Source organism: Watersipora subatra, chromosome 7 (assembly GCF_963576615.1).
Source record: "Watersipora subatra chromosome 7, tzWatSuba1.1, whole genome shotgun sequence".
Taxonomy (NCBI): Eukaryota; Metazoa; Bryozoa; class Gymnolaemata; order Cheilostomatida; family Watersiporidae; genus Watersipora; species Watersipora subatra.
In genome coordinates, this window is record NC_088714.1 from 37,990,636 (window position 1) to 38,004,311 (window position 13,676).

At 38.9% G+C, this 13,676-nt stretch overlaps 1 protein-coding gene across 2 annotated transcripts in view; it reads right to left on the reverse strand.

Annotated features, from left to right (window-relative positions):
- The window catches only part of LOC137401051 (protein arginine methyltransferase NDUFAF7, mitochondrial-like), a 37,177-nt gene that overhangs the window by 20,324 nt on the left and 3,177 nt on the right, over window positions 1-13,676 (reverse strand). The window contains exons 2-4 of one of the 2 annotated variants that reach the window (XM_068087398.1): window positions 1,658-1,865; window positions 826-906; window positions 194-304 (exon numbers count right to left, since the gene is read on the reverse strand). In XM_068087398.1, coding sequence (XP_067943499.1) covers window positions 194-304; window positions 826-906; window positions 1,658-1,840 — 375 coding nt within the window. In that variant the 5' untranslated portion in view covers window positions 1,841-1,865. Of the gene's footprint in view, window positions 1-193; window positions 305-825; window positions 907-1,657; window positions 1,876-13,676 lie in introns of both variants that reach the window. The other variant, XM_068087399.1, reaches the window with a different exon arrangement.

Below are 13,676 nucleotides of genomic sequence, written 5' to 3' on the forward strand. Positions count from 1 at the left end.
AGGGCTAAAGCGCTAAACTGGAAGTGCTAAATTTGAAGTGCTAAATTGAAAGTGCTAAATTTGGATTTACATGCCCCATGTTTGTAGGGTAAATAACTCCGGATTTTCAGCAATTCAAGAAAGCTTTGATCAATCTAAAGAATTAGCTTTTACTTCAAAAGGAGCAAAAGGCTAAAAATGGATTAATACCAACCCGCAACATATCTGCTGCAAGAGTGCCTCTGCCAGGCCCAAACTCTATTAAGTGAAGGTGACCATCAGAGGCGAGGGCTTGCCACTCAGCCACCACCCAAACACCCAGTAACTGTAACAAGAGAAGTCTGTTTTATTTACAGCAATACCTGAAGGTTCATTGAGATGCGCAGTTCCTGCATGGACGATAAAAGTCTTTGCATTTCCCAGAATTAACAACATGAAAACAAGCTGCGATAATTCTTTTACGTGTAAAAATTTATACATTTCTATGTAGCAGCTTGTACCTGTTCTTCATCAGACGACCGTGACATCTGTTAATGGAAAACAATGCCAAAAGTTTCCAAGTTGTTAATTATACACTTCAATAAAAGCGTGTAAAGCGTATCAATGTTGACCACAGAAAGTTGGGTATGAAGAAAAATGGCCATATAATTTCTTTGTAAAATTCTACAATAGAATAAAGATTTACATAGTTTTATTGACAAATGTTAATATGATACGAGTCATTTGGTGGTACACGAGCAGACAAATAGCTATTTGTTACAAAGATGCATACTAAAGCTAGCAGAGAAGAAGATATTATCCTTGGTCACTAAAAGTCTTGCTAGCAATAAGAGACCAGAAACTCACTTCGCCAAACATTTGTGATATTTCTGGTGAAGTTATAAAATCTCCTTTAGATCCAAACACATCCTTTTTCATGTAGTAACCCTGCAATGAAGATGACTTTGAATAAGTTTAGAGCTCTACAAGCGAGCACAACAATGCATGTATATAACAAAGAAGAGCTCAGTGTGATCACAACTGACTCATGGCCATTTAACAAACTCAGTTAAGATGGAGACTGATTTAAACAACGCATTGCTGTTTGACACTCCGCAACATTGTAAATAATTCAATGTACACTAATATTATCTACATAATGACATATTACATAGTTATATAATATTATCTACATGTATATAATGACAGGATATGATGCCTTGGGAAGATTAGCAGAGCGGTGAAGGTCCTCGTACAGTTAGCATAATAAGGTAACAAATAACTGCAAATGCATAGTGTCAAAGTGGAGATAATTGTGAAGTAAAGGTTGCTCCTAATAGGGCAATAGGTGTGTACTATGAGGCTAAACTTGAAAAGTTTGATATCAACCAAACAACCCAAAATATTTCATCCTAATTCCTCTCAAATGTTACTCTATCAAAAGCGACAGTCGGTTTGAGACTGTGGTTCACACTGCAGATAAGAGACCGGTACGGAGAAAACCGATGATTTGTTATAAAAAATATTAGCCTATGAGAAGCAACTTTCTGTTATGGTTGCACATAAAGATGCAAACCTTTAAATTTAGGTAATTATATAGATGTATAAATTACAAAATAAATCAGAAAATTATAAAAGATAGCAGTGGTTACAAAAAATGAGCTTAATTAATATTTACGATGTGAACATCAGCACGTACATGTTGGGGATGCGTTAAGCATTCTCTCATGTAATCAGCCACTGTGATTGGACCCGTCACTCTAATTCGGCGTTCCAATGTCTCGACAATCGGTGTTTTACTTGACTTTGACGAGCTCCTTAAACCTCTACGGGTAACCATTATGCAGCTTGTTCTTCTGAGCGAGCCAACCGTATGCATCATCTTATGCTCACCACGAAGGCACTCGCTGAAAATACCTAGTTATAACATTACTAAATATAAAACAAAGCTCTAGTAAATGCTGCAAAGCAACATATTTGTGTATACAATATGATTTGGTGAGAGGCATGAATAGTACTCTTATATGCAGTAGTTGCAAGTGGTATAATGAAAGTACATGTATACTGTTGTGATATATATATATATATATATATATGTGCATTTGTTAGAGCCAGCCAAGCTGCAATAGACCCACGCCTATCCTCACACTAGCCAAGTCTAAATATAATTCATATGGACCCTTTATCTCACTTTACCTCTGAAGTTGGGTTTACTCTCAAATGGTGAAATGAAGCCAGGCTCTAGCTAATCGCGGTATAAGCTTTAGTATAAGCTAAATAGAGTATAAGTTCTATAATCTACATATAGGTGTAAATATACATATATTTATACCTATATACACATAGAAATGGATGACACATGGTTAATGATGGAGAGTTAAACTATTTTGGATAATGGACATGCTGTCCATGAGTTGGGCACATAATGAATGAAAAGAAGTACATGTACTTAGAACATTTCACATTAAAAACGACATTTTATCGTTTCGTCTTACATATACAATTTGAAAATTATATGATGCAATACAGCTAAGAGATTGACTGCCTAAATGCGAAGCTTGTATTCATGTAGGATAAAAACCTGATTTTGGTATAGCTCTCACTATATGCATCCGAATAAAGTACCTCTTTATTTAATAAATAATACGATGAGTCACGTTTGAAGCAGCAAATAAGCTGCCGGCTTTGCAGCCTAACATGTTTGCACTGTTTTAATATTAAGAAATTTGGACATATGTAAAGCTCAAACAAAAATGACTACAATGATAAATCAGTAGGCAAGCACTTTGGCGGTGTCAGATTTTACAGTTGCTTTGGCACATTTGCAATGAAGTTTAGTTTTTGAAGGTAAATTAAGTCCTAACTAAGCAATTTTGCAACGCATGAGAGCAGGCCGACTCTGGATTTACTTAATCCTTTTGGTGGAAGAACGATGTTACCATTTTAGACAGTAAATCTTATGTTTTCTCTGTTTGTTTTAGCTTTGAATCTGGATCCAGAGAGTTTAAACGGCTTCAATACATGTACTAGATACTGCAGAATGTGTCTAATTGTCATTGCAAGAATCCATCATTTCCATCCGCCTTCCATTCAACATTTTCATATGTGGTTTCTATGAGTGAATTTTTAATTTTTAAATGGATCGAGCCTTCGGGGCACCGAACTCTAAAGGCAAGTTTGAGACAGATTTCAAAAGACCATTGACACCCGACAACCATGAGAACATCAATAACATATAGGATCGATTCTTGAACTACCTTCGGAGTCTTGAAAATTGTGCTCACCAGCCAGTGCATACATCTAGGCGTAAGACATTGGTTGTGGGATTAACATGCACCTTCATACATGTAGATGTATTGATGCTTTCAGACGATTTTTTCGCAGAAAGACTAACATATTTCCCTACCTTCGGAATTTCTCAGGACTACATCGAAACATTGTATTCTAAAATCGTAGGATGGATGTCCACAATGATAACCTGACTGCTTTTGGTTTTAAGTCAAACCTGCGTGAATTGCTTTTTAAGCAATCGGTTACCTCTTTTGCAGCTGTGTCAGATGTGTGATGTGTCAGATTGTGGTTCAATTTCGGGTTTGTTTACTCTTGATTGGTGCAAGTGTAAATCTCTTGCAATGTTGGTAATAGATGATGAGCTGCATGAAACGCTCATAGAATCACTGTCAAGTTTTAATCTTTAAAAGCAGCGCATTCTAAATTACATCGCTGGCTATGTGGTTAAAAGCTTAAGAGGCGCTGTTAAGAGTGAAGTTTGCGTTCCACATTTGGCCTATCAACCAGCTGACTCTTTGGCGACCACGGATATGTGTCCGCTCCCCCTTTCAGTCAATTTCTGAATGTCAAAAAGTTGTCACGGCATAGTTGATTTTGCTAACCATCCGGTTGTGCATATAATAACACGATGTGAGCTGGTGCTCACACAACACAACTAAGAAGACTTCATGTGCAAGCCAAGTGTTGCGAGTAGTCTTTTAACCGATTCTTTTGGAGGATAGACCAACTTGAGGTTTTAGCCATTCTTGTGAGGCCAAAAAGGGTAAACTATTTCACTGCCATCAACCAGTGCGTCATATTCCTTCGACGTACATTGACATTTACTTGAAGCATTACTCAATATGGTAAAAACAAGGTAATTGTCAAAAAGAGAAATAGGAAGAACAGATCACGTCTAAATATACTATTCATTTTAGACAAGAGTAAAAGGTAGTGTGTGCATATATATATATGTATACACTGTATAGGTATGTATTATTAGATTGATGTACATAGTATTTTTGTTTAGATATTACCAGTAGCAATATTTTTATATTTTTTGTTTAGCTTTTATTTCAATTGCAGATGTGTTTTTACAACTGGCAATACATTCACATACCCCCTTGGGTGTGCATTATGTTGTGGCAATACATTCACATACTCCCTTGAGTGTGCAGTATCTTGTAGCAATACATTCACATACTCCCTTGAGTGTGCATTATCTTGTGGCAATACATTCACATACTCCCTTGAGTGTGCATTATCTTGTGGCAATACATTCACATACTCCCTTTAGTGTGCATTATCTTGTGGCAATACATTCACATACTCCCTTGAGTGTGCATTATCTTGTGGTAATACATTCACATACTCCCTTGAGTGTGCAGTATCTTGTGGCAATACATTCACATACTCCCTTGAGTGTGCATTATCTTGTGGCAATACATTCACATACTCCCTTGAGTGTGCATTATCTTGTGGCAATATACAGCATTTTTCATTTTGGATGTGTTGCTTAGCATTTTATATACAGTCAAACATGGATAACTCGTCCACGGATAGCTCGAACACATGGTTAATTCAAACATTTCCTTTGGTAAGTTCCCACGTAATGATAAATTGCTATAGATAACTCGAATTCAACACTGTTAATTCGAACTGTTTTTTTGCCCAACGGCTACCGAAACGGTTGTTATCGCTTTAGAAAATCACTTTATTCAAAGCCATAGAGGTAAACTTCATCTTTTCGTAATTCATAAGCGTCGTTATTACCACCATCGGCAAAATATTTTTTTCAACGACTTTTCTAAGTTTGGTGAAATTTGATTTATACTGCGATACGATGAATAGCACGGGCTAGTCGGGTCACGCGTGCAAGGATTTTCGCCACGCACATACAAAACAAAAATCGCATGTTGTTTTTGTTTTGTATGTGCGTGGCGAAAATCCTTGAGTGCATGGCGTAACCCAGCTAGCCCGTGATGAATAGTTTTTCGACGTTGATTCCGTGTTGAATCAACGTCGGAATGTTGAATGTTTAAATCGTCTTAAAAATTGTTGTAATTAAACGTATACGTTGTCTGAGCTACAAAAAACTATTCATCGTTTGACCTAAACACAGAATACGTGTGTACATTCAATAAGTATCTATTAAAAAAGCGTGAGTGATATAGAATGTACCGTAAAACCTCGTAAAACTTCTAATTGAACTGCCTCGGAGTGTTGCTCTTAACGAATCTCAGGTAAAGTAAGGTAATCTGCATAAACTTCAAGAAAAAACGGCAAAATTGATCGTGGGTAAAACCCCAAAAGAAAAAAATGTCTTTTCTTTTGAGCATTTCAACAACGATCAAGTTTTGCCAATGTCAATCTGAAAAACGTCCTGGCAATAACATCACCTCAAACAACAAACCAATCTCAAGTGATAGAAAAATCTCTATACTTTTTCATGAAAACGTTTTAAACTTTACATTAGAAGCATTTAATTTGAAACAAGCCATTTGTGCTTTTGATTTATATTATAGTTTGTATATGTACATGTATCTACTAATAAATAAGTAAATATATGGACTTGTGACAGTGCTCTGATAACTTGAACGCTCTGATAATTCGAACACTTTTGCTCGGTCCCTTGAAGTTCGAGTTATCCATGTTTGACTGTATACAGAAAAACCAGGCATCTTATGAAGCAAAGGTATGGTAAAGTAGATACTATCCATCATTTGCCATCACAGGGAGTGACGCCAATATAATGCTCTGTAATATTGCTGTTTGGTCAATGTTTCAGAATTGCCTTTTCATGTTTTGATCCCATGGGCAAAAATAATAGGTTAAGATGGTATTGAAGTATTCCAGAAGCACCGGACAAATAATGGCTATGTCTATTTCCAGCAATTTTATTAAGTTGCTGTATACACAGTTCAAGTGGCAATAGCCATAGGGAAGTTCCGGTGGGACCCATTATATTTATAAGAAACTAACTGTACTATCTGGCATTGCCAGAGTAATAAGTCTTTGGACAGAAAATTGATTTATTTATGTATTTAACATATAACATTTGATATTCTAACTTTCAACTACATATGAGAAAAGTGTTTTGTGTAGTTGAAATAAATTAAAAAAGAAAATAAAAATAACTGTAAAAGATTTTAAATTTGTCAAACAATTAACTTTTAAACTTCATATCATGAGGAAAATGTTTTATGCTGGTCAAATAAATTGAAAGAAAAATAACACAACTTTAAAAGAGTTTAAATGTAAATGTAAAATAATTAGCAAGTAATAGCTAAATTAAGTCTGTTCTGCTACGATTACAATAAAAGATGATTCGGTAATGATACAATTAATTCGAACTGAAAAAACAAAATGAAAGTCCTGAATATGTTGAATTAATAGTAACAATTATTGCATAGAAGTGTGTGCGTGTGTATATAAAAAGGTTACTGTTCCACCAGAAGCTATTAATCAAAACTTTGAATACGACGATAGTGGTACCTCTCGACACCGGTACAAATTAAAAAATAGGATATCAGACTGTCTTTGTCTGACTGAACGGTGAGAGAATGTAGAGGCCTACTTGAGAAAATACAATTGTTCGCGTGAAAAGTATTGACCTTCACCACGATTTAGCACTTGAACCTTACGAAAATCCGGAAATAGAAGTTCAGGAAAACGCGAAAAAGCATCATGTTTCATAGAATTAATAGAATTCATAGCTTCAAACAATACGTCATTTTGCGTGTGCATACGCTATATATTATATGATAAGGTCTTTAATCAATATGCCTTGTATAGCTCAGTTGTACAGCACGTGGATTTAAATCTTGTGGTTGCAATCTCCATTGAGTTTAAATCCATCAAAATGCAGGTTTCTAAATTCCAAGATTTAAACAGCTATAGCTGGACATACACAGACAGAAAAACTTTGAAAAATACAATGTATATAGCTATATACATGTATATATAGATAGGCGGTTGCAGTAGATAAATCCCTTGTTAAGCGAGTGTGAAAGTCAATAAAAGTACTGCTGATCATCTAATGAGTAACATCCAATTGTGTGATTTGTGAATCATTCTGTGCATGAGCCAATGATAGCCAATAGGCTCGACCTATAATACTTAACCAATCACTTTTTGTTTTGTTGAATGCGTCTGTATATAAGGCTTCAGTGCTGCAGTACTGCATATGTTGGGCAGTCTGCTTTTGATATGACTTTTGCTGTATTGCTAATAAACGTTAGATATTATTTGAACAAAGTTTTAATATTTGTGTATCTGGTAAACCAACTAAGAGCGCTAGTCAAACCCACAGCTGCCAGTTCCTTTTACTTTCCACAAGAATAAATACAGCGAATGTATTAGCCACAGAAGTATACATTTGAGCGATGTATATACATGTATATATGAATACATGAAGCCAATGTGTGTGCAACAATGAACAATTGTGCAGAGAGACTGAATCTGCTGAATCGATGGTAGCAAGATCCTTATATTTCAATTGAGTGCAATAGGCTCTGCCCATTTTTTACCGTTGTGTGCGATCTTGTCTTTGTTGTGTAGCTCGGCATGCCGAGCCACATCCAAGAAAAACCAGCCAGCGCCAGCTGACTGGCCAAGCCAGCTCACAGGCACCTGAGTCTCCTACAGTGACAATGGGACTTGGTCACTGATCTTCATGCCGCCCTGATCATGGCGCTCTGCCGTAACAGTCTCCCTACAGTGGAGGCTCTTAGACTTCCACACATCGCTGGAAGGCGACGGTAGCCGTGATCAGAGCTGTCTGGTTCCATACTCAAGGCGCTGAACCTCCGACTCGACAAAAGTGCAGACCTCTCATTTCAAACGGCAAGTGCAGACTAGGCTAGCCGTCCAGAGGGCCAAGACCTGCCAGTGTCAGCTGTCCTCCAATAGCTGGCAGGCTCTATCCCCTGCCGTTGATAGAGGTCTTCATCGGCCATAGGTGCTCCCAGGAAGCGAGTCAATCTCTTGGCCTGGAACTCAACCAGTGTTAATGGCTCCCTGGCTCAGTCACTTCTCAGTTCAGTTGAGGGCTGCTCTTTTCGGGCCTGTGCAGGTCTCTCCTTAGGGGCAGGCTGCCAGCTCAGAGCTTGGGTGGGAGATCTGGTGGGCTCAGTCGTACAGCAGCAACCTAGGTCACCCAAGTTGGCTTGGGCTCCAGTGCCACTGTTTTCAATCGATCCATCTCTGGTGTCAGCCTACTCGTTACAGCTGATTGGGCCACTGATTCTCTAGGGACGGTCAGCCACAGTCAATGTAGGAGTGCACGGCTTCACCACAAGGTCAGTTGGTCAACCTCTGGCACACAGACAAAGCTTCTAGTCGACTATGTAGACCACGCCCCTGCACCCGGCGTCTTCGTGTGCATTCCAGTGTGACATAACCTGGTCACGAAAACAATGCTGATACCGGCAGGGGCACACGTAGACAGCGAAGTTCTAGATAATATGCCACCAGTCCCTGCAGGGTGGTGACCGGCCGGCTGGTGGTGACTCTATATAAGCTGCAAGTGCCGGGCTCCCTTTAAGCCTCATTCACCTGCTCCGGCGTGTCACTGCTGATGTAGCACTCGGGACGGACTATACCTTTTTTCGGCTCTGCGAGTAGCTTTTTCACTTGTGCATAGTTTCTGAGGTGGTGTCTGAGCAAGGGCTGGCGACCGGATGGGCTCATTCCCTGATAGACATGAGATCCAAGCCAACTCGGCTAACTCAGCCCTATCTACTTGTTCTACATAATCAAAGCGCCCATGAATTTCCAAGGGTGTTTCTGACAGCTGGCTGCACGGCATCGTTTTAAAAGAAAGTATCCAAGCAAGTATCAACTGGTCGATTACAAGCAGAGTATTGACCAGGTGAGCATACATAACCTGCAATATATATATATTGCAGGTTATTTTTTTTAAAATATATTGCATTATATTTTTAAATATATATATATATATATTTAAAAATACATGAAGTCATTGTGTGCGCAACAAAGAACAATCACGCAGAAAGACTGCGCTAGCTCTGCTGAATCGATGGTAGCAAGCTCCTCATATATCGATTAGGTGTGATAAGCTTCGACCCTTTCTTATCGCTGCACGCAATCTTTTTTGTGTTATGTAGCTCGGTATACCAAGCCAGCTCATAGGTGGTCAAGTCTCCTACTGTGACAATCGAACTTGACTAAGCTGCGCTGTCGGTCATGCCGGCCGTGGTCCCGGCGCCCTGCTGTTACACTACATTGTTCTCTCATAAACTGTGGTTTAAGGTTTAAAAGGAAAACTAGTACGTTTGACGAGTTCGTGACTTAACACATATGTGGTATAAGCATTTAGTCAATTGTTTTAACCTAGCTGGACTAGTGTTCTACAGTGAAGTAGCAGCTATTGCCAACCACCAGAAAGATTCGAATAGATTCGGCATAGGGACAAATCGGAAGGATAAGTTCCCATGTATAAATTACAATGCATATCACACTGTATCAGCGAGCTAGCCATGTGCTAGAGAAGACGTAACAGTACAGGCCTACCGGGCCAGATCTAAGTCTAATTCAGTCGGGTCAGTCTTCTGTCCAGCTCTAACAAGCCAGCTTATGGTACAATTCAGCCAGCTAGTCTGCGGTCCAACTTTACTGGGCCAGCTTTCAGTATAATTTAGCTGAGCCAGTCTTTGGTTCAACCTTACCGAGGTCAGCTCTCAGTTCCATTCATCCAGGTCAGTTTACTGTCCTACACTGCGAGACCAGTGTTCGGTCCAATTCAGCTGGAACCTTAGTTCAGCCAGAATCAACTCTGATAAAGCTTATAAGAAGTTGTGATTATATCTTGGAATTGTATATTATATCACTTTAAAGTGTTTGCCAAAGTGATCGCTGAATAAAACGTCAATCCATCAAAAAGAAAAAGTTGATCCATGTTGAAATAACACTCTTCGGTCAGTTAGGACTCTATCTACCTCAATGGTTGCAACCACCAAAACAGTGTCGCTAATTAAAAAATGAAACTTGGGCTCACGAATTACATGTTTAGTAGCGTTTTTAAGCGCTGTTGTATAGACGTTTTAGCAAAAGCAGAGAGTGTAATGAAGAAACCACTAAACACCTGAGACTTGCAATATTACAATGAACATGACACCTAATACATTTAGAGGACTAGCAATAAAGACAGTCATCATATACTCATTTACAAGCAGCTTAGAAACCTCCTGTAGAAGTAGCCCATGAGAAAAGGGAAATCAACTGACATGCCAGAAAACCATTAAAAGATATCTGACCTGTACCAGACACAACCAAGACAATTGGAGTTAGTCATTATTTCCAAACATTATACACTCATGACATACTTAAGACAAGTTTACGCAATTGCTAACCTCTGCAACATAAAGAACAGAACCTGAGCACCTAAATACCTTCTCACAGGCTAACAGAGACATCTATAGAAATGAACAGCTCCAACGGCTACCATCTCTTCATCTTAGCTCTTCATCTACCAGATCGATCCATCTATCACTCATTCTCAAGGGCCTGCTGAGGATCTCTCGACCTGCAGAGGCGCATTCCTCTGCCTTTGGAGTCTCCATCTTTCTTCCCCCTGCCTCTGGAGCTTCTATCCTTTCCCCACCTATGGAGCTTTCTTCTCCCCCATCAGCTGATTCTCTTCCACTTCGCTATCTCAACTACCAAGCCTCTACATATAAGGACTGCCATGACTCTCATCTGACTGTCGACACTCGCAGCCGTACGAGACCGAGCAAGTAAGCATGGACGACCGTTCGAATAAGGGTGTAACTTTTATTGGCTCTTTAACCTTTTGTCATTAACATTTTTGTTTAGAATTTTGTTAGTTGTGTATTTCATTGTTTGACTTACAGAATAAAGTACATTTTACTGGTAAATACCAGTACTGCTTACAACAGCTTAACACCTTCCTTGTACCTGAACCAGTAATTATCAAATTATTTCCCACATGACAAAGCAAAAGTACACAAACTGAACATAGTCAAAATAGAAAGAAATGACAAAGCGAATTCAAGACTGATGCTGTGTGTGGCTTTAGATTAGTTATGCATAACATAATTTCTCCACATTTTCACCCATAGCAAGTACCCATTACTGCTTTTAGACATTTTTGTTCAAATTTCAAGTTCAAAATTCTATGTAGGGTTACCTAAATGTACTTAAGATCAACTTTATATACTTAAGTGTTGGGATTCATTCTTCAAGTTTCTTGGCTACGCAAACTGTCACGTAACGCAATTTTTTTGTACTTGCCTTTTCAAGGTTCGTTAGCAAGTCAAGTTGAAAATTAATACATGTATATTAAAAAGGAAATCGCCCGAGTCAGGAGCAAACAACTCATAATTCGGACTTCGGTAACCGAGTCCTTTTCACAGAGATTCTTTAATACTATGGCCTTACGAGTCCACTTTAAAGATACAATAGCAGCAACAAATAATAATGCATCAGGTGAGACTCATTCAACATCAATTACTGTGACAAACATCCGAAAAATAAAAACGCTGCGGCGTGACCTGGTATACAGTCTAAAGCACACATGTCAAACTCATGGCCCGCGGGCCAGATCCAGCTCGCTTTGCAACCATTTCTGGCCCGCAAGATCATTTTATATTATTGTTATGCATTGCCCATCGATATGAAGTGCTGATAACATCACACTGCACAGAACTGTAGATACAGTTAATGCAATGCTTCACCTACCGTGCCGCAAACTTCTAGTTTCAACTAACCCTTTGAACTTAATGGCCGCTATTCTGGCATTCACATGGCTTTATTTATAAAAGCTGTTTCTAGCTAACAATGTAAACCAATCAAATTAATTCTTGCACAGAATGCTATTCAAGGAATTTTGCTTCCATTTGTAACAGTTTGCGAATATCTTCATCAACTTCATTATAATAAATATTATTAGAACGATATCGTGAATAAATCGATACAACTAGTTCGTGGTAAGTCATGGACAATCGTGATGCAAATGAAGACCTTTACAAGATTAACTATAATTTCCCAGTTTATTTTGAGTAATAAAATAGTGATGAACGTGTGCACGATGGATATGATACTACTATAAATGTTTTTACAAGTTTTTAAAATCGCACGGATTTTCATAGTTTTAGCCCGAATAATGGTGAAATACTGTTTTTTTCTTTTTGATGACATTTGCTGTGGGTTGCTTGACTTTTTTACTAGTGTTTTACCAAATATAATTGCACTATGAGCATATTTAGATATAGTTAATAAAGGTTTATCAACTTCAGATCATTAAACAAACTGCTAAGGGTTACTGGCGCACATTGACATGAACAGCCAGGGTTCAAAGAATTAATTCTAGTGCAGTGCAACTTGTCTCACTTTCCCTGCTGCCAAGTAATGTTGAAGCAAGTCAGCATAAATGTGTTCCCCAAAGCAGACTTTGCCGACAAACTTAGCACACCACATGCTGAGCTCGCACGACGTTTTCGTGACTTTGAAGCACAAAAAAGAGTTTTGATTTGTTTCGCGACCCATTTGCTGTCGATTTTTAAACTGCACAAATTCAGATGGAACTGATTAAGCTTCAATGTAATGGGACACTGAAGGCAAAGTACGACACTGCAGGAATTGCACAGTTCATTCAGTCCATCCCTACCTAAATGCCCCAGTTTCGTCTTCATGCTGCTCGAACATTGTGCATGTTTGGGAGCACATATCTGTGTGAGCTCTTCTCTGGGATGAAGATCAACAAAACAGCACACAGAAGTCATCCCACTGATGAGCACCTGCTGTCCATTCTGAGAATTTCCACAACATAGGACTTTACACCAAATATAAATGAACTTATTGCCAAAAAAAGATGTCAGGTATCATCCGGTTGCGGTCAGAGCATATAATCAGATCAGAGACATAAGAGCAAAGAAAACTGAACTATATAGCAATATAACGAGGATATTGCTGCGCAGCACCAAGCTGCTACGATGACACACCAACCTCCCTTTTGCCACCAGCCTTCACCACCACGGCAATACACGCCCACAGCAGAATGCTGTCACCGATCTCACGGCAGTCCCTACTGCCAACCCGTAGGCAAACCACATCAGCAGCCTCACTGCTACCCAATGGACTCTAAAGTTCGATCTCCACAGCGCAAACTGCTTGTCAGTAGAAGCACGGCAATACAGATGATCAGCTCACTTGCTTTCCACTGAGCCTTCTGCCAAGCATCTGTTTAACGCCTGCTTATATAACGAGACCTGTTAGTCTCCCCTGGCTTTTCCTTGCTTCAAGCTGGCTCTTTTCGTGAAAAGCCAGCTTTTCAATAGCCCTGGCTTCCCAAGATAGCCAGCCCTTGCATTACCGGTTAATCACTGAAAAGCCTCGGATATTTACATACATATTATGTAACACATTATATAAATTGTTATTGCCAATAAGCACAATTTTTATGTATA